This window comes from Peromyscus californicus, unplaced genomic scaffold (assembly GCF_007827085.1).
Source record: "Peromyscus californicus insignis strain IS unplaced genomic scaffold, ASM782708v3 Scaffold_4__1_contigs__length_199733344, whole genome shotgun sequence".
NCBI classification, from domain to species: Eukaryota; Metazoa; Chordata; class Mammalia; order Rodentia; family Cricetidae; genus Peromyscus; species Peromyscus californicus.
The window spans coordinates 112,774,379-112,795,313 of record NW_026294562.1 but is presented as its reverse complement, the minus strand read 5'-3'; the positions used below and the strand labels follow the sequence as shown (position 1 = coordinate 112,795,313).

General features: G+C 43.9%; 1 protein-coding gene across 2 annotated transcripts in view; it reads left to right on the top strand.

Annotated features, from left to right (window-relative positions):
* Me3 (malic enzyme 3) overlaps positions 1 to 20,935 on the top strand; it is a 196,958-nt gene that overhangs the window by 134,365 nt on the left and 41,658 nt on the right. For both annotated transcript variants that reach the window (XM_052761645.1, XM_052761644.1), the window contains 2 exons: positions 8,385 to 8,546; positions 18,119 to 18,222. In XM_052761645.1, the coding sequence (XP_052617605.1) occupies positions 8,385 to 8,546; positions 18,119 to 18,222 (266 nt within the window). The remainder of the gene's footprint in view (positions 1 to 8,384; positions 8,547 to 18,118; positions 18,223 to 20,935) is intronic.

The following is a 20,935-nucleotide window of genomic DNA, read 5'->3' as shown; positions in this document are numbered from 1 at the left end:
GGATTCCCTTGTTCTCCCCCCTCCCGTCCCCCTCACCTTCCCCCCAATGCCCCCCCCCATTCCCATCTCCTCCAGGGCAAAGCCTTCCCCACAGACTGAGGTCAACCTGGTAGACTCAGTCCAGGTAGGTCTAGTCCCCTCCTCCCAGGCCAAGCCAAACAATCCTGCATAGGCCCCAGGTTTCAAACAGCCAACTCATGCAATGAGCACAAGATCTGGTCCCACTGCCTGGATGCCTCCCAAACAGATCAAGCCAATCAACTGTCTCACCCATTCGGAGGGCCTGATCCAGTGTGGACCCCTCAGCCATTGGTTCATAGTTCATGTGTTTCCATTCATTTGGCTATTTGTCCCTGTGCTTTATCCAACCTTGGTCTCAACAATTCTCGCTCATATAAACCCTCCTCATTCTCGTTGATTGGACTCCCAGAGATCCACCCAGGGCCTAGTCATGGATCTCTGCATCCAGATCCCTCAGTAGTTGGATGAGGTTTCTAGCACAACAATTAAGGTGTTTGGCCATCCCATCACCAGAGTAGGTCAGTTCGGGCTGTCTCTCGACCATTGCCGGCAGTCTGTTGTGTGGGTATCTTTGTGGATTTCTGTGGGCCTCTCTAGCACTTTGCTTCTTCCTGTTCTCGTGTGGTCTTCATTTACCATGGTCTCCTATTCCTTGTTCTCCCTCTCTGTTGTTGATTTTAAAAGCATATTTCATTTAAAACAATAAAAATAAAAACACTTGGATTTTTGGCTTCTCTGGAAACTAGGCACTCTGAATATAGAGCCTGTATCATGGTGTGTAAACAAGGGAACAGGAGCCGACTGGACTTCCCCTAACCCAGCCCACACTCTACCCTGCCCCACTCAATAGTCTTTCTCTGAAGGTTTCCTCCCTTGTCACCTGAGGTGCCCTTTCAGAAGTTCAGAATGTTCTGAACTGCGGTCTTTTCTTTCTTGTTCCCTAAAAAAGGGAGGGTGAAGATCTCTCCATTTCCACAGGGACTCTCTGCTCACCCCCCCCCCCTTTCAGAGCTCACACGGGGCATCTTCCCAGGCACTGAGGGAAACACTCAGGATGGATTCCTTCTGAAATTCCCAAGCTGGGCCCTGAAGGATGGGGATGGGGAGGGGACATTGCTGAGAGGAGCATGCAAGGGTCAATTGGACATTGCTGAGAGGAATACAAGGTCACCCACAGGTGAATGCAGGTCTCTAAACTACATCTTGTAGCTAAACTCCCCTCCCCCTCCACAAACACACAGCAGCAGCTGATTCAGAGAGGCATTTTCTCAAGGCCTAGGAAGTCTGAGGAACCCAGAAGGGTTAACTTCAGAGGACCTTCTGAATTTGGAAGATGAAAAATGAACTTTCTGTGGTTTCGCAGCTAGAAAGCCAGGAAACTGAAATACAGGAAAAGATAATTATGAGGAACCTGCTGCTTAAGGCCAGGACTACCCAAGCTTTGTAGCCTTTCTTCTTCAAGGAGGAGAAAACTGTCCAGTGTAAATCATACAAAGGAGTGAGAATCGCTGCCCCGTCTCCTTCCCACAGTGCCCGTTGCCTCCAGCAGGAGAAAGGCTCAATGAGAACCTTCTCTCCGTGTCAGCTCCCCAGACTCCTAAATATCTCTCCCCACCCAGTACTAACACCTCTGAGGAGAGAGAGCTTTGAGGAGTAGAGCCAACGCAGCAGCCTCTACCATGAGGCACCAGCACACGGGTGTTAAAACATGGTCCAGATTGCTAGAGCCATGTGCCTATTACCATGCACAGGCCCAGGGTGTGGTGAACACCTTCTGTGTTGGGGTCAGAAACTGGACTTGCTGAAAATCTCTGAGACAGAAATGAACTTGTCAGGAAGGGCTCTTTGTTCAACATCTTGGTTGAACACACTGGAAGGAGGTGGGAACACAGATTGCCTGTAGTAGGGTCTGGAGGAAGACTCAGCAAAGCCTACGAGGCAGGCTTGGAAAGGGGTGTGAGCAAGGTGGCTCAGGTAAAGAAAATTCTACAGATAGGCTGGTGGCTAAGATCAGCAGTAAAGAAGAAACTCCCTCATCCTTGAATAAGAAGCAACCTTGGGCAGACAGTACCAGTCCCTTCATGCAGTATTGTTATACAAGTGCCTTACACAGACCGACTCCCTGAATGCTATTGACAACCACAGGTCTTCTTACTGTCTTTGTTTCAGAGACAAGGAATCTGAGAGGCTAGGTTCTCTGTGAAGAGTGGAACCAAGACTTGAAACTAAAGAATGTGTGTTATTTATGTTATGGAGTAGGGGAAAGAGGATGAGACAGAAGGGTGAAATGAAAGGAAGAAGAAAAAGGGGTTGGAAAACTTTTGCAGGCAGCCCATAATCCTATTAATAAATCTAAAACAGCCCAAGAGCAATCCAGGTCAGCCTTTGGTTAGTTAAGCTAAGGGCCATACCCAACAAGTCAGGAAAGGTCATAGGTCTGAGGAAGGCAGGCCAGAGAGAACACAGCATACCATCCTTCAAACCTCTCCATTTGTCGAAGAAACAAGGGACGTCATGACTTTTCCAACATCCAAATAAGGAAATTGGAGTTCTGTCATTCCAGACATTGTTGCTGGCTTTCCAAAACCAAAGACACTGCCCAGACTTTCCCTAAGCCCTTGGCAACCCACTGAACTGGTTAAGTGGTTCCCAGCATTAATTGGATTGCTATCAGGGACAATGAGAGGCAGTATCTTCTCTCCGAACTTAACTGTCCTGGCTTTGAATCCTGTCCAGCCGAGAACCACTTGATGCTCTGTTGGAGCTATAGTTTCCCTGGCTAATTGAGTACGTTTCACATTGCTGGCCTCAGAGCCAACAGCTAAGGAATCAAAAATAACACAACCGAATATTGCCCCTAAAAAGCTTACAGCTTTTATGAAAGACATGGAAACATGAATGTTTATAGTACGAGGAAAAGAGTGATAGCTACTCTGGGCAAGGAAAAAGGCTCTGGGAATTCAAAGGAAAAGAGTGAGAAACCCAGGAGGGAAGCTTCATGGAGACAAGCGAATTTTTTTTTTATTTTATTTTATTGTTTTGATCTTTGAGACAGGGTTTCTCCCTGTAGCCCTGGCTGTCCTGGAACTAGCTCTGTAGACAAGGTTAGTCTAGAACTCAGAGATCCACCTGCCTCTGCTTCCCTAGTGCTGGGATTAAAGGTGTGCACCACCACTACCTGTCGAGACAAGGGAATTTTTAGCTCTTCCTTGAACCACACAAAAAATAGTAGAATTCCAGTCAAGGAAATGAAAGAGTTGACAAGTAAAATGCCACCTATTGCAGGACATATATATCCCATACAAAACCAGAAATATTTCAGTTTAGGATGGAGCATGGAAAAGACAGAAAACTCCAAAAGGCAGAGTGGAAATCTTAAAGGTCAGGCAAAGAAAATTCCTGATCTTTGTTTTATAGGGGCAAGAAACTGATACATCCAGATATGCTCTGTAAACATAAAATCGGATGGGGAGACTCCAAGAGTGAAAAGAACAGTCAGAAAACCACAGGGTGGTGTGAGTGACAAGCAGATTGTCTGGTCAAAGGCAATAGAAACGGTGTGAGGATCACAGAATAAGAGCCGGAGGCCTGGAGCAGGCAAGGTCAACAGAACTTAATAGCCAACTGGGCATGATTGACAAAGCTCAAAGAAAAACCAAAGAAGACTGGGTGGTCTTGAGCTTGGAAGATGTGGGGAAATAAGAGAGGAGGTGAATCAGACCAGCAGTTCTTCCTGGGTTTGTACCGGAACTCTGAGGGGGAAGATCAGAGATGAGAAAAGTCAAAAGTGGGGGTCAGGAGGACTGTGAGGGCTGATGACCCAAGCTAGCACATTTATTAATCATAGCTCCTAATATACTCTTCAAATGAGGAAGCAGCAAACAAATCCATAAAGTTCATCAGGCAGCAGAATTATGGGGAACTCAGAGTAACTCTAGTTCTTCTTTGCAAGATCAATGCTGGTACAATAAGCAAAGCATTTCACATCTGTGTCTGGAATATTTAGCCACAGCTTTACAGGGAAACTGTCAAGCTCCAGGCTCTGGCCTTGGTAGCCTCCAGAGCTCTGGCGCCAGTCCATTGCTGGCCTTGCCAAGCATGACCCTGACAGAAACAAAAGCCCAGAGCTCCTTGTTCCATGCACAGAACCCCAAAGAGCCTTTGACCTTACCTAGCCCCTGACAGGAAGGGAGCAAAGTAAAAAATATCAAAGGAGAGAAGAATATAAGAATTCATTTAGACAAGGAGTGATGGGATTTGAGAGGCTTATTATACATACAGATGCACAGTAGTATTTTGTGTGAATCTTGGTACCCAGTAGGTTCTTAATAAGTGTTTGCAGAGTGTATAAAGGTGACAGGGAGTATGTGCATTAGATGTAACAAGTGCTAACTATTCATAAGAATGAAAAACTCTACTACATATGTCCAGCTGGAGAACGGGAAGAAAGATCCTCCAGAAAAAAAATTAATATAAAGACTGAGAGATATATATTCCTAAGAGTGAAGAAGCCACTAGCCAGAGGATGCACTTAGAGATATACAACAATAACTTTCAAAAGGTATGTTAAACAATATAAAGACTTAGGTGTCCATAGGGGCAGTTAGAAATCAGTGAAGGTCCCTATCTTAGTTATGGTTTCTGTTTTTGTGATAAATCACCATGACCAAAAGCAACTTGGGGAGGAAAGGGTTTATTTCATCATACAGTTTTTAGTCCATCATGAAGGGAAGACAAGACAGGAACTCAAGGCAGGAACCTAGAGACAGGAACTTAAACAGAGGCCATGCTGGAGCACTGCTTACTGACTTGTTCCCTCATGGCTTGCTCAGCCTGCTTTTTTTTTATAGCACCTAGGACCACCGACAATGGGCTGGGTCTTCCTCCATCAATCAACAACCAAAAGCATGCACTACAGACTTGCCTCCCAGCAAATCTTGTAGAGGCATTCTCTCAGTTATGAGTCCCCTCTTCCTAAAGTGTCTAATTTGTGTCAAGTTGACATAGAACTAGCCAGCAGTCTTTGATCCCGGAAATACCATGATAAAAATGAGCTTCAGATACAATGAACTTGACATAGGTTGGCAGGAGAGACAAAAAGTAAGAAGAGGGTCCAAGCAGTCTGCGAAGCTATTGTACCAAGTCAACCATTTGCACAGTAGAACTGAGAATTGATAACAGATGGAGAGGCATTCCCACATTAGAGTTGAACATGTTAGTGGAATTCCCTGGGATAGTCCCAGGCTGGGAAACTACACTCATGGCCCCTCATCATTTTAGGGTTGTAAGAATAACACATCAGAGTAGATAGCTGCGTGTGTTTAATCTTGTGCTGTTTGACTTTTCCTGACATAAACAAACATTCACCCCAGATAGGGCACTAACAACAGATCAAAGAAATTGTCCCACCTAACTATACCTTAGTGAACCAGTGAGTTTATTGTGGAGTATGGCTGAGGGCCTACTTAAGGGAGCATAAGGCAGCCTGCATCACTGAAAAGCCCACTCCAGTATAGTGGGAACTCACGAAAGCTGCATCCCTGGAGCTCCCTCCTCAACTTGCAGGCAGCTTGGCCATTCAAAGAGTCTCTTCTCCCCCCACCCCCACCCCCACAATTATCACTGCTTACGTCATCTTTTAGAAGGATCCCCTGACTTCCTGTAACTTTCAGGGGCTTCCTGTAACTTTCTCATCCCTGAGCCCTGTGTGTTGTATTTACTTCCTGAGTCTTATTGGCCTCCTTTCTCTCTACAGGAGGGAATGTTTTAATTCAGAGCAAATAGGTACACAACAATTTCCCTCTAAACAGAGCAAAGAATTCCCTCAGACGGGGAACCCAAGTCAGTAAGCTTTGGTTTGGACAGACCAGACAGTAGAGAAATGGAGTTTGGGACTCCAGAGGCAGCATGAGGGCACAGGCTCTAGCTGGAAATTCTGCCAGGAGGAGGTCAAAGGCAGGTAGACACTGGATGCTAAGGCAGGGCAAGACTTGCCAAGAGCACAGATGCTTTATCCCAGGGAGATAGGGTGGCAAAAACACCTTTGAACCAGAAGCCCAAAGCCTGACTAAGAGGGGTCCCACACTTGCCAACGTGACCTTGACAAGTTATCTAGACCTTCCAAGATAACTAACATGGGACCATCAACCCAGTTACTGGAATTTGACTGATACATGGCAGGTATATGTAGATCAGGAAGGCTTTCAGCTTCAACATGCTCACTTGTCAAGTGGAATAACAGCATTAGCCATTCCTGTGCCCAGACCATGAGAGAGGGAGGGGTTGTGAGATGTGGCTTGTGATCATTCACCACAGAAGTTATAGAGCAATTTGAAAGGGAAATGGATTTTCATGGGTCTGCTGCACTCTTCAAAACTCAATTCCTGAAGAGAATGAGTGTTTTTAGAATCTTTGCACCTTTTTCTACAAAAAAAAAGAAGGCAGAAGCAGCCCATGTGTGTTTTACCCCTGGAGAGATAAACAAGTGGGAAGAAACTTTTGTGCACTGAACCACACCAGGGCAAGAATGGGTCTTCATCTCTATCCTAGCATTGCCCCTGCATAGACTAATTCAACCCTTATCTGTTCATTTCACAATGGAGTCATGTAAGACATCTATAGCTCAGAGCCAGTCTTCAATCCTGGAAAAGTCTGGTTTCAGTAGATGGATGAGATGCCTATAAACAAAACTCTTCCAGAGACACTGGGAGTCTGTGATAGTGAGCTTATTGCAATGACACATAAACTTCATTGTCACTCCATGGAGTTCCCCTTGTCCTGATGCTCATGACCCCTGACTTCCCATTCTGCCATTCATACAATTTACACCTCCTTGCCTCCTACACACACTTCACACAAGTCTATCCTGGACCTCAACTTTCTTATTTGTACCGGGCTTTTTCTTTTAAGCTTCCAACCAGCTCCCAAATCATGACACGGAGACTAATTATTAGTTTTGAATGCTCAGCCCTATCTTAGCTCTTATTTTAATCTGTTGGTCTTTGTCTGTTTTGCCTCGGGGCTTTTTACCTTTTGTTCCCTTCTGTATTTCTCACTTCCACTACTTCTCATGTCTGGCTGGTGACTGCCTGGCTTCCAGCCCTGGGCATGTCCCTCTTTTTCTGCCTTGTTCTCTCCTCCTTCTTCTCTTCTCTAGCCTAGATTTCTCCTGCTTATTCTCTCTTCCTGCCAGCTCCACCTATCCCTCTCCTGCCTAGCTATTGGCCGTTCAGCTTTTTATTAGACCAATCAGGTGCCTTAGACAGGCAAGGTGAAACAAATGCAGCACATCTTTACATAATTAGACACACATCCTTACATCATTAAGCAAATGCAATATAAATAAATACAACACACTTTTACACAGTTAAAGTAGTATACCGCAGCATAAACAAATGTAACACATTTTTGCCTAGTTATAGTATTCCGCAGCACCTATCAAAGGTCTTCCATTCCACCTGCACCCTCACACTGGCTTCTTGTCTGGTGTGTGTGCCCTCTCATCTACAGAACTTACAAGAGTGGGTCACCCTACAGGAATATCTCAATCTCTACTGTCCCTGCACTGTCTTGCTGCATTCAGGCTTCTGTCTCAAAGCTATAACTGTTAATAAATATGCTCCCTCTCTCATTTGGGTCCACACATATTTAATTTTATAGGTAAGCAAACTAAAGTTCCTTCCCCCCACGATATGTCTTACTAGCAAGCAGGCGCTTTGTATTTATTAAATGAATGAATAAATAAACATCCATCATGATCATATATAATCATATCTATCATCACCATAAGCTCCATCAACATCAGATCTTAAAGGTAAGATTTGTACCAGAACTGTGTCTAGTACATAGTTGGCCCTCAGTGATTCTATGCCAATCATCATACAACCAAAGAATCTACCTGATTCCATGATTTGTGATTCTAGGAAATGTTACAGGCTCTGTTCTTTGCAAATTGGCCTCAAAATGCTGCAGCTGGAGCAGCAGCATAAGCTTTCTTACATCTCTCCCTTCCCGTCTCATGCCCCAATTTTAGGCTGAGACTGTCCAGTTTCTCTAAGAGAGAGAAAGAGAGACTAGATGTGATTTCTCTCCAGCTGTTTCTACAGCTCCCACCCCAATCTTCAGAATGCAAGGAACACTGTCTTTCTGTTATTTGGCCTCCATGAGGGTTCTTGACCACTTGCCAGAAGGGACCAGCCACCTGCAGTTGATGAATCCTCTCTGGCCTTGTCCCAGACAAGCTGCTTTATTCCCAGCAAAGGCAGCGGGTATCCAGCTGTCAGGCCTGACTGCTAGGACTTGGAAATGAGTGCTTTGTCATGGAGGTGTGCTCCTGATTGAAGGTACCCTGCTGTGTTTTTCAGGCTGTGGTGGTGACTGATGGAGAGCGCATACTGGGCTTGGGAGACCTGGGCTGCTACGGCATGGGCATCCCTGTGGGCAAGCTGGCCCTGTACACAGCATGCGGAGGGGTGAATCCACAGCAGTGCCTTCCTGTCCTGCTAGATGTCGGCACCAACAATGAGGTAACAGGCTGTCTGAGCCAGGAGCTCTTGAGCCAGAAGGAAGATGAGGTGGTGGAGGGGGGTGGGCACTTTTGTGGAATAATTATATCCACATGGGCTGTTTCTTTCCCAGGATCCTCTCGACCCCCACTCTTCCCACATGGTTATGAAGCAGAGGACTTTCCTCTCCCACCCATTCACTTCCCCCTTTGCTTTTTCATCTTCCTCCTCTGTGTCCACGATGCCCTGGACTTACTTCTTCCCTTGCTTCCATGATCCCATGTAGCGGGCAATCCTCCTTGGGGCCACTCTGAGAGAGCAGTCAGTGGTGAGACGAGTCTGTGTTCTGTGTTTTCAAGGCAAGTGGCCTCAGTGCATGAACTGAAATTCAAAAACAAGGCCCCCAGGCTGAAATGTCTGAGACAAGCAGATGAGTGTTCTGCAGCTGAAGCAGAGAGGACCTGAGCCGAGCCACACACAGGTCACTCCTGCTGCAGGATTCAGGGGCTTCGTCACCGAAGGAGCTTAACCCCCAGGCAAGAGTTTGTCTGCTCCTGGTACCACCCTGGCACATTGTCTCTGGCTGTAATTTTCTGCCCTGTGGTTGGCAGGGGAAAAAAAGTGCCTTTGCTGGCTCACACCTTTAATCCCAGCATTCGGGAGGCAGAGGCAGATAGATCTCTGTGAGTTCAAACCCAGCCTGGTCTACAGAGTGAGTTCCAGGACAGCCAGGGCTACACAGAGAAATCCTGCTTGAAAAACAAACAAAAAGATTCCTCCTTTTTTTTCTTTATTTCAAAATATTTGCTTAATTCAAACTTTTGAAACAATTTAGTTCTTTCCACAAAGGAAACAAAATATATCTCTGTCCAATTGTCATGTTTTTCAAATTATAATTTCATTGGAATATATGAATTATATAAAAATGAGTTCCATTGTGGTATTTTCATATTCGTCCATAATATACTTTAAAGGAATTCCTTCTAAATAACATATATTTTTGAGTTTAAAATCAGTATGTGTTCTTCTTTTAAAAATCAAAATCCAGAGATACATTGAAAGTAAAATATCAGTCACATTATCAGTATATTTATATAGAGAGAGCATTTTAATGTTTTGGATATATGTTTATAAAAAATATGTTTATACATGCACCTCTTTAGACCTGATCACCTACAGCAATACTGCCATTTCTAGAACCTCTTCCTCTTGCTGTGCCTCTTGACTGGACTATGGGAAAGGGGGCTGGGTGGTGGCGCAAGCTTTACAGCTGCTCAATAAGGCCAGACCTCAAGGTTTGCTCTAAACCAGGTTCCCTTCTTCCAGCCAGATGTTCAAGTTTATACGAAACAACAATTAAAGCTATCCTCAGACTCATAGAGGTCATCATCGCCTCTGTGTAGATGAGTAAGCAAACCTTATTTCAGTCATTCTTCCAGCACTCCTGATGAGACTGTCACCCTGTCAGTGCCTTAGAAGCTGGCCCTGAGCTGGAGCAGAGAGAGCCTGAGATTAATATGAACTGTTGTATCCCCAGGAGGTACTGGAGATCCTTTGCTGTTGAAGGTCCAGCACCCGCCAATGTGAATGAAGTTCAAGGCTGACTTTGATTTGTAACAAATCCGTCAGGAAGGATTTCCAAAAGCAAGTGGCAATCAAGGACCAGGACCTTACACCTAGTTTGAGCCTCAGAGTAGCCTCTGTCACTGCCTTCTCTTCCCACTTCAGGAAACAGGTCTAGAGGGTTTAATTGCCTCAAAGGGATTCTAATCAGAGCCAAGAGCCTCTGCCATATCACACCCCTGCTGGGATTCAGTTGTTTTATAAGCCAACAACATCTCTTGACTTTTATTACTAAAGTAACTCTAGAATATATTTCAAATTCTTAAAAGAAATGGCATCTCTCCCACAGATCTATATTTGTGCCCCCTTTTCAATATTTATCTAATGACACATGCACATACAGATGTATTTATTACTTAGTTGTAATCATAATGCACTGTATTTTGTTCTCATCTTTTCAATCAAGGTTATTTTGTGAGCGCTCTCTCTTTACTTATTTAATCAAAGTTTATTGAGTGTTTAGTAGGTGTCAGGCACTCTGGTAGGCATGAGAGAGATAAACGAACCAGGTCTGGGTGAATAGTCTGTCAGTGTTTCAACACTGTCACAGAATGGATCATTTTAATGAGTTGTGTAGTAGATCTACTCAAAGTGTCTGCTTCTCCTGAGTGCTTTACTCCAAACATGAGAACTCCATGTTGCCAAGTGAACTAACATTCCAAAGACAGTGATTTATCCACCTTCAAATGAGTTTGCTATGTCATGTCCCATAGTAGAGTTCTTTGTTAAAAATGTGTTTGTTTGTAAGACTTACACAATGACACCAACTAAGATACCAGTGTAGACTGGGGAAATGTCACAAGGTCCCCTCCTAGGTGAAGAGCTACAGGCAATAAAGGGTGCTAGGAGAGTGAGAATCAGTCTTCTCTAGGGACAATCCTTCTGAAAGGCTATCCAATTCTAAGTGGTCAGTCCTAAGTGCATATACCATATACGTATGAGCACAACACTAAATGGATGCAGGAGAAAATGTGTGTGTGTGTATACATATGTAATATGTATAATATATACACATTCATATATATTTTTTATATATTTGCACACATGCATGTATTTATATATGTGTGTATGTATATATATAAATATTTATATATTAAAGAAGCGTTCATGAAGTTGAGAGTTCAGAGGGAGCTGAAGGGACATGGGAGGGGCTAGAGGTGGGAGATTATGGGGTTGAAATGATGTAAATACAATACTGGTGTATAAAATTCTAAAAAATAATAATAAAATAAATTTTTTTGTTTTTGTTTTTGTTTTTTGTTTTTTTGAGACAGGGTTTCTCTGTGTAGCTTTGCGCTTTTCCTGGGACTCACTTGGTAGTCCAGGCTGGCCTCGAACTCACAGAGATCCGCCTGGCTCTGCCTCCCGAGTGCTGGGATTAAAGGCGTGCGCCACCACCGCCCAGCTAAAATAAAATTTTTAATGCGTCTCATTGCAAGGCATTTTCCCCAAGAGTCTTAAAGTGTATCTCCCTGAGAGCAATTCTGGGCTGTAGGGAAGCAAAACTGAGCCTTATCACTTCCACTGCCTATAGCAGTACAGGGAAAATGCTGTTGTGAGACGCTTTTGTGTCCAAATAACAAAACCATCACTGTGTATTTCTCTATTTAAAAAAAAAAAAAAAAAAAAAAAAAAAAAGCTCCTGAGATGACAGCAATTTAATCAGTGTCAGAACACCTCTCTGAGCTCCATGTTGAAGGAAAACATCTGCTTTCTACATCCCTAAAACCGAGTCACTTTTACCTGCCAACACCAAGGACGTTTGGAAAAATAAACACATGGAGCAGTGAGCCCATGAAGAAGGATGCCCCAGGGTTCAGTTCCAGGGGCTCAGGGGAGAGGAACCCCTCAGTCATGGCTGTGTGTGGATGAAACCAAGTATAAGATGGTCATATTGTTCAAAGTAGAAGGCACCAGAAGCACTATCTCATACAAGTCCTTCATTCTAGGTAGGAAGAGTGTAAATGCTTTTCTAAGGATTCGTTCCAAAATCCTGTGCACATGGTACTCTACAGTGAGGTTTTTTGGAGCACCCCAACAGGCTTAGCTCTCTGGTTGCCATCCTGAGCCCTAAGAGTCTTTTGCTGCCTGAAATCCTGAACCTCTGACAGAGATGCCGTGTGGCCCTCTGGAAGCCACTGTGTGGCTGATGAGAATGTTGGCATCTGTAGACAGACTCAGGTGAAGACTGACCGCTGAACCAGAAACCTTGACTTTGAAGACTTGGTGAGAATGAACAGAGTTAGAGTCACTGGCTGTGCTGGGATTTGCTGATTCTTCTATTTTGCAAGCCTATTTATTGTCTGTGACTAGAAGACTCAACTTCCTGGTGTGCTACTACCAGAGAGCTCCCTCTCTGCATGCATGTGTGAGGATGCTACTCCCAGAATCTTTGCAGCTTTCTCCTGGGCTTGACTTAGTATTCCAAGAAATAAGCAATAGAAATAACTACAGTTTTGAGAAAGGGTGCTATGGCCATGGGTGAACCCCAAGCTGTGACCTCAGGACACAGATGATTTTCATGACCTCTTAGCATGCCTGTTGCTATTCAAGGTAAATATTTTTTTAACCAGAAGGTTTATCTTCCAACTTAAGTACAATGTTCTGTGATATATCCAGCAAAGAGGAGGAAAAACTATTTGTTTTCTATGATAATTTGTCTCCAGGGAAAACCTTAGAAAGGCAGAGCTAGGCAAACAACCCCAGAGGATGTATTCAATCCAATTCCCACAGCAGAGGAAGAACCACTTTGCCTTCTTTGGGTAAATTCCTTCACCTACAATTCTAATCACTGACTTGTTCAGTTCCAAATGGAACTTAGTAACCATCTAACAGAGAGAAAAGATTTAGCCACCAAATTAATACTTAGGTACCAGGGTACCTTGTACATACTGGAGCTTGGGAATGAATAAATTCAGTCCCTATCCTGTTCTAAAATAATGACTTAGTCCCTTTTATTCCCACCAGTGGGTTTTGGTGACCTGAGGCAGTTTACTTCACCTTTACAAGCCTCAGAAGTCCATTGGGAGGAAGCTGAAGTGAGGGATTCCCAAGATCTAAGCTTTGACGCTAACGCTCTGGCAGCTGGTATCAGTTAACACAGTTCACAGATTTGCTGTGTGCTGACACTGTGCAATCTCTGGGGAGATGTAAAAGAGAAAGGAACATACTTTTCCTCAAGAAATCACATTATGTGACAGGACTCATTATTATCCTTTTTCAACACAGAGGAAAAACAAAGCAGCAAAGTTATATTTCTTGCCCAAAGCCTCTGAGCTTAACTGACAGGGTGTGAATTCAAACTCAGATCCATCCAATTCCAAAACCCAAAACCCCAGACCTGCTAGACCTCGCCAGCTACTGCTAAACTCTTCTGGCGGGAACAGACAGAAGTAAGGACAAGAAGCTGGTGCTTAGCTCCTTTGTCCCCACATCAAATGATGGGGAAGAAAGGATGCTACCATGAGAACTAGTCTGAGTCACTTCCTCCTGGCTTTGCGCAGTTGTTTAAACCACTGAACTCCAATGTCCTGCTCTGTAAAAACAGGAATGGGACAGTCAGACACCAGATTCAATGAGGACATTTCTCCTCGCAAACTCTATGCAAGCATAAGATGAATTTGTTTTTAGTGTCATCTCTATATGTAAGTTTCCCCCATTTTTGTAGTTAGTTTTGAAGTATTTGAGGCATGGAACATCCTATTATAAAACTAAAATACAAAGATGTACCACATTTTTTTAATCCATTCTTCAATTGATGGGCATCTAGGTTGTTTCCAGGTTCTAGCTATTACAAACAATGCTGATATGAACATAGTTGAGCATGTGTCCTTGTGGTAAGATTGAGCATTCCTTGGGTATATGCCCAAGAGTGGTATGGCTGGGTCTTGAGGTAGATCGATTCCCAATTTTCTGAGAAACTGCCATACTGATTTCCAGAGTGGTTGTACAAGTTTGCATTCCCACCAACAGTGGAGGAGTGTTCCCTTTGCTCCACATCCTCTCCAACATAGACTGTTATTAGTGTTTTTGATCATGGCCATTCTGACATGTGTAAGGTGGTATCTCAGAGTCGTTTTGATTTGCATTTCTCTGATGATTAAGGATGTTGAGCATTTCTTTAAATGTCTTTCAGCCATTTGTGATTCTTCTTTTGAGAATTCTGTTTATCTCTTTACCCCATTTTTTAATTGGATTGTTCAGTATTTTGATGTTTAGTTTCTTGAGTTCTTTATATACTTTGGAGATCAGTCCTCTGTCAGATGTGGGGTTGATGAAGGTCTTTTCTCATTCTGTTGGCTATCTTTTCGTCTTATTGACAGTGTCTTTTGCCCTACAAAGGCTTCTCAGTTTCAAGAGGTCCCATTTATTAATTGTTGTGCTCAGTGTCTGTGCTGCTGGTGTTATATTTAGGAAGTGATCGCCTGTGCCAATACGTTCAAGAGTACTTCCTACTTTCTCTTCTATTAAGTTTAGTGTAACTAGATTTATGTTGAGGTCTTTGATCCACTTGGATTTGAGTTTTGTGCATGGTGACAGATATGGATCTATTTATAATCTTTTACATATTGACATCCAGTTATGCCAACACATTTTGTTGAAGATACTTTCTTTTTTCCATTGTATAGTTTTGGCTTCTTTGTCAAAAATCAGGTGTTCATATGTGCATGGATTAATGTCAGGGTCTTCAATTCGATTCCATTGGTCCACATGTCAGTTTTTATGCCAGTACCAAGCTATTTTTATTACTATAGCTCTATAGTAGAGCTTGAGGTCAGGGATGGTGATAAGGCAGGGGCTTATTACACTGCATCAGGGCTGCAATATGCGTCTGGGTCGGTGGATTAAATAGTATGTCAGTTCTTACCTATGAGTAGAAGAACCCACCAAAGCTGCATGTTAAGAGCAGGGACTCTGGATTTAAATACTGACTATTGCTCTTACTAACCGAAGGTCTTGGGGCAGGTGGCTCAACCTCTCTGTATCTTGTGGCTTCATTCATAACATAGGAGAACAATAAAAAATGAAACCCATCTCTCAGATCCTCCTAGAAATACATATGTAACAGCTTCCTAAGAGGAAACTCCTGAAGACTGAAGAGAGAGAGAGCGGTAGTTGGACCTTCAGACTATACAACACTGACAAGACTCTCCTAGAAAGATGGAACGTTAAGAACTCTGGCTACAGAAGAACCCAGAAGAGTCTCTGACAAGCAAAGACTGCGTCAAATGGCCTCATTTAGGAAGAATGCTCTGCCCTAACTCCCCGCCCCACACACACACACACACACACACACACACACTCATCTCATTCCTGAGCATTCTGGAGAGAATACGGATGTGATGCAATGTGTGATGGCCCTTAAACTACCCTCTTGCCACAGACTCTGTTTAGAGAGTTCAGAGTCTTCCTGTGGCTGCTGTGACATCACAGTTAAAGTCCTCAGCATGTGGCACATCAGAAGCTTTAAGAGCTGGAATGCCTGCCACTATTTAACCAGACATTGTAATTCACAAAGCTCTCTCATATTCTTTCACACAATCACCATAACCACTCAGTGTGGCTACACTTTACCCTCATTTGGCAGATGAGAAGAAAGTTCTGGGAGGCCATAAAAGCTTTCTCAAAGTCACAGCAGCCTGTCATAATGGAGGTAAAACTTGGCTCATGTAGTCCTTGTCTTCACAACTTGCAGCATCAGCTCAGATGGAGCCGACACATGAATGTGTCCATGAGCTCTTATTCTGGATGAATTAGACACAGAAATAGGAAATCCCAAGAGGCTCTAGCAGAGAGTTATTTCCTGTTCCCCAAACATATCAGTCACCTTCCCCTCACTCTGCTTCCAACCTGGAACCTTCCTTTGTGCTCATCTGCCTGGAGACCCAGCTAACTCTTTAGAATCTGATCATCTTTTCCGGCCTGATCATTTCCCCCACAATACAATTCCCACTCACCATTCAAGTAATGTCACTTTCCCACTCTGGATATTCATATGCTACACTATCTCCCAAGGCAGTGCCATCCTTCTCTGTGACAGTCAGTTTACTGATCCACACCCTCAGTACCCTGTGAACACCCTCACAGAATCAATCATTCTCACTGATCATTATAGCTCTCCAGGCTGCAGTCAGGGGTGTTGATGAGTTGCACATATTTTGACAGTCTTGTTTATTTTTTTAACTCTTATTTTGAATTATTATACATTCAGATGCATTTCTCAGAAAAAAGATACAGTGATCTGTATTGATTACTTTTTTGTTGCTGTGATAAAATACTATGACTAACAGCAACTTGTTCCAGAAGGCTAGAGCTTATAATGTTCATGAACATGGCATGGTGATGGGGCAGGAGGCTGGCTGATCACATTCTGTCTGCATACAGGAAGCATAGAGAGAGGAAGAGGAACAAGAATATAAACCCTCAAGTCCCAACCCCAATGTTGTGCTTCCTCTAGCAAGGTTTCACCTCCTAAAGGTGCCACAACCTCACCCCCAAAGTCACCACCAACTGAGGACTAAGTGTTCAAATATGTGAGTCTATATGGGACATTCCTTATTCAAAGCACCACAAGTCCCTATGCAACTATTCAGTTTTCTTCAATGGTAGCATCTTGTATACCATCAGGAAAATGACCTTGACACAATCCGTGGATCTTATTCACATTTCACTAGTTTTGCATATATTCATATGTGTGTGTGCGTACATGTGTGTTTATTTACTTCCAATTCTGTGACTTGTGTAGATTCCTATATCACTAAGGCAGTCAAGCCATGGAATACTTTCATCATAGGGATATCTCATGCTATCCATTTGTAACCACACCCATGTCCCCATTTCCTCTCTCTAACATCTGGTGATGGCTCTCCATCTCTATAGCTTTATCATTTCAAGAATGGTACACAGATGGAATCAGACAGTATGTAATCTTCGGGGATTGGCTTTCTTTCAAATCATATAGCTTGAGATTTATCTAGATTTGCCCATTAATAGACATTTTGGTTTTTTCAAGGGTTTTTATTTTGTTTTTTGGTTTGGTTTGGTTTTTTGCTCTTACATGATGAAGCTTCTACAGTTATTAAAATAAATGTGTTATACAGGAGTTTGTCTACTGATCCATAGGGGTATGGATGAAATAGAAAGCTCAGTGGGAGAAGCTAGTCAGGCCAATGTAAACAAAAGAAAAGACCCAATATGCATGTGGCTACTGTGATGGAAAGTGTTGTTGCAAGAGGTAATGGAGAGTCACCTGCCAAGGCTAAGGGATAAGGTGAGCATTGTTTTTTAGATGAAATTTCTAGTTGCATCATTCTACCTTTGTATCCACAAGACCTAGCATAGTGTGAGGTACATGGCAGGTAAGATTTTACTGAATTAATTAATGTTTTATAAGTCATACTGAGGACAAGAGGATGAGACCCCCATCGCCAATCCAGATGCTACCTAAGGTCAGCTTCAAAGGTTCTCAATCAAGAGCACTTCTGCCTTCAAGAATACCTTTAGCAATGTCTAAAGACATTTTTATGGTCTCAACTGCGGGTGTTGCTAAGTTCTGGTGGGTATAGATTGGAGATCCTGCTAAAAATCTTTTAATGTGCAGGTCAGCTTCCAGAATAAGGAATTATCTAAACCAAGGTGTCACTAGTGACACTATTGAGAAACCCTGAAATAAACCCAGAACCTATAGCCAGGGCTTGAAAGACTGTGACTGATAGAAGCTCACCTGCCTCAAAGCATTGTTCATTCCTAAAGTGGGGATTGCATGGGAATCCACCCTGAGTCAGGGGCTTAGCCTCCAGTCCCTTCCAGGGATTACCCTAGGTGGAGGTAGGGAAATCAGGCAGATTCCTACTTTCTTCTCTCCTCCTACCTCCTGTCCTTCCCACTAAACCTGGACACTTGCTTTGCAGAAAACAATAATAAAGCAGGAAGAGTGAGCAGGTTCAGTAAATGGATGCTCTCTATTCCAGGAGCTTCTCAAAGACCCTCTGTACATTGGCCTGAAACACCAGCGTGTTCGTGGGAAGGAGTATGATGACCTACTGGATGAGTTCATGCAGGCTGTGACAGATAAGTAAGTGGACTGACCATGCTGTCCCTTTTAGAGAGAGCTCTTAAGAAATATCGTAGCCAAAGTCAACCCTAGCTTTGGGAGAATTACAAAAGAGCCTGTGACTATATGCTTTGGGGGTGGTCTGAAAATTTTAACTTGACACATGCACTTGAAAGTCTGGAAGCCACGTGGGGTGGGCCTATCTCCAGGATAACCTTCAAGAAGGCACTATGATGTGGAGATAGCTAAATACCTGTTGTTTCAGGAGGGAAACCCTCTTGGTCTGAGCTGCTCAGAGCAGTTTGTATACAGACACTGCTCTTCCAGTGAAAAGATGTTACCCTCCTGATAAAATGGCTTTGGAAAGCAGCTCACCATATTCATCTTCACACACACACACACACACACACACACACACACACACACACACACACACACGGTTAGGTCAGTTTAGGGGAATGTTAATAGACCAGTGCAGCAGATTCCCCAGATCCAAGCCTTCTAGCTTTATGAGCGCTCATGTCTTCTCTGGAGACCATAATGTTGGCATCTCCACTCTCTGCCCCTGCTTATTCTGCCAGCCACCATGGCCACCCACACCCACTGGCATGCTACCAGGAGTTCTAGCAATGCCCTCCACAAGCTGGGCAAGCCAGAGCTTCTATGACTCAGTGGACCTATGAAGACAAAACATATTTCATTCTCCCTTGAAAAGAGATAAAATCATATTGTGGTTCTGTGGGGTGGGAAGGATGCTGCAGACAAAAAAAGAAAATTAATAGTGGGGCACAGGGTGGGAGCAGAAGTTCGAGTAAGCTGGAGGATCAGGGATCCAGTGCATACCTGGAGAAGCTTAGGCTTTGGAACACATGCTACACCATGAGAAGAGAGCAGAGGCAGAGTGGGGTAGGGGGAAGGGGGGGGTGAGATAGATGAATCAGGCTTGGGATTCTTCCAGAAAGAAGGGAGTTGAGAATGTACTCAAAGGAAATAACACAATGGTGTGCCAAAGGTCTAGGCTGAGAGAGAAGGGGAAAATGGACATGGAGAAGCAGGAAGCAGGGAAGGGATGAGGAAAAGTGTAGGGTCGGTAGATGGTAAGTCCTGGTGAGAATTCAGAATCATTGCACTGGCTACCAGGCAGAAGAAACTGGTTGAAAGGAAGTAACACTCTAAATGCTGCATGTCTGTAGTCAAGACTGCAGAGGAAATGCACCACTGGGACGCAGCCACCAAGGAAGCTAATTCACAAGTTGGTGCGTTAATAGAAGCATAGCATCTAGAACAAAGGAGGTGATTCCCACTTCCTTCTTCCCCTTTCAGACTATCTTAATGCCATCAAGTCCATACAAAATGTACCTTCGAAGAACAATAGCCGTGACAGTGTAGGGAAAGAAATGCTTGGTTTGGTAGTGAGAGGCTCAGCGGCCACTTTGTCTGTATCAAGGGGCAGGGCTACTTCTGGACATCTGAAAGCTATTCTTGCAGAAGAGAATTGGATTTGTTTCTGTGTGTCCAAAGGAGAGCCAAAGGGTACAGTGCCAACAAAGGTCATTTTAGGCACAAAGTAAGTGCCACGATACACTGAGTTCTGGATATGTGTTCTCTGTCGTGGAAGGAATGCTAGGATATGTCTTTTGGTGTTTTGGTGGTGATAGTATGGATGGGTTCAAGCAGCACGTGCTTTTGAATGTTTCTTCCCACTCTGTTACTCTAGTTTGACCTCTTAAGAATGCCATGTAGCTGGCAGGATGGGTACTATCATGCCCACTTTAACGGAGGAAGAAGCTGAGACCCTAAAATAACAAGGCCACTGTCTTGGCTCACAAAGTACTCACAAAGTACTTTGCAGGACTGTGAGGTGGACCCAGTGTGCCAACTCCACCTGCAGGCTCTTTCTTATAATGTTTTGTGACCTGAGCAAAGGGAACGGCATTGCCTTAGAGAGCCTATTTTTTGCTTCCTGTTTCCAGGGCTCATCACTTGCTTATGAGTCAGTAGTCATCCCATGATTCCCCAAAGAGAAGTTTTGCTATTCATGTGAGAAGGTTAAATAAACTAGGATGTAAGAGGCTTTTCAAATCACCATCAAAAATCAATTCACAGCTCCACAGTCACACAGGCAGTCTAGGGTGAGCCCTTAGGGAAGGGTGTGCATCAGCCACCAGGAATGTGTCCTTCTGCAGAAGAGATGATGGATGGGTTGACAGTTCATTGTTTTGACTTTCTAGCAAGCTATAACAGATGTTTCTGTAGATATTGTAGATGGAAAATGAGCTGGTCTCCCCAGGTACTCTTGGGAATGTGCTAGCCGGGAGATGGGATGCCTGGCCTGGGGGGTGAGTCAGAAGGCCTGAAGCCAAACACACTGGATTTTAAGAAAGAACTTTGGGAATGTGTGACTCCTGCCTTCAATGTCCTCATTGCTGCCCAAACACCCTGCCAATAAAACACTTCCTCTGTTCACCCTTCCCTACTGAGACGTCTGTAGATTCTGGGTGATAAAAGAGGGAAATGTGAACAAGACTTCACTCTGGCTCCATTCCTGTCCTGAATGTTGGTCACTGAGGAAGACACACCAAAGCAAAGGAATATCCAGTTAAGTCTGTGAACCACTGGGGCTGGGGTGTAGCTCAGTTAGTAAAGTGCTTTGCCTAGCATGCTCGGTGGTCTTGGGTTCAATCCCTAGAGCCACATAAACCAGGCGTGGCAGCACACAAGTGTAATCCCAACT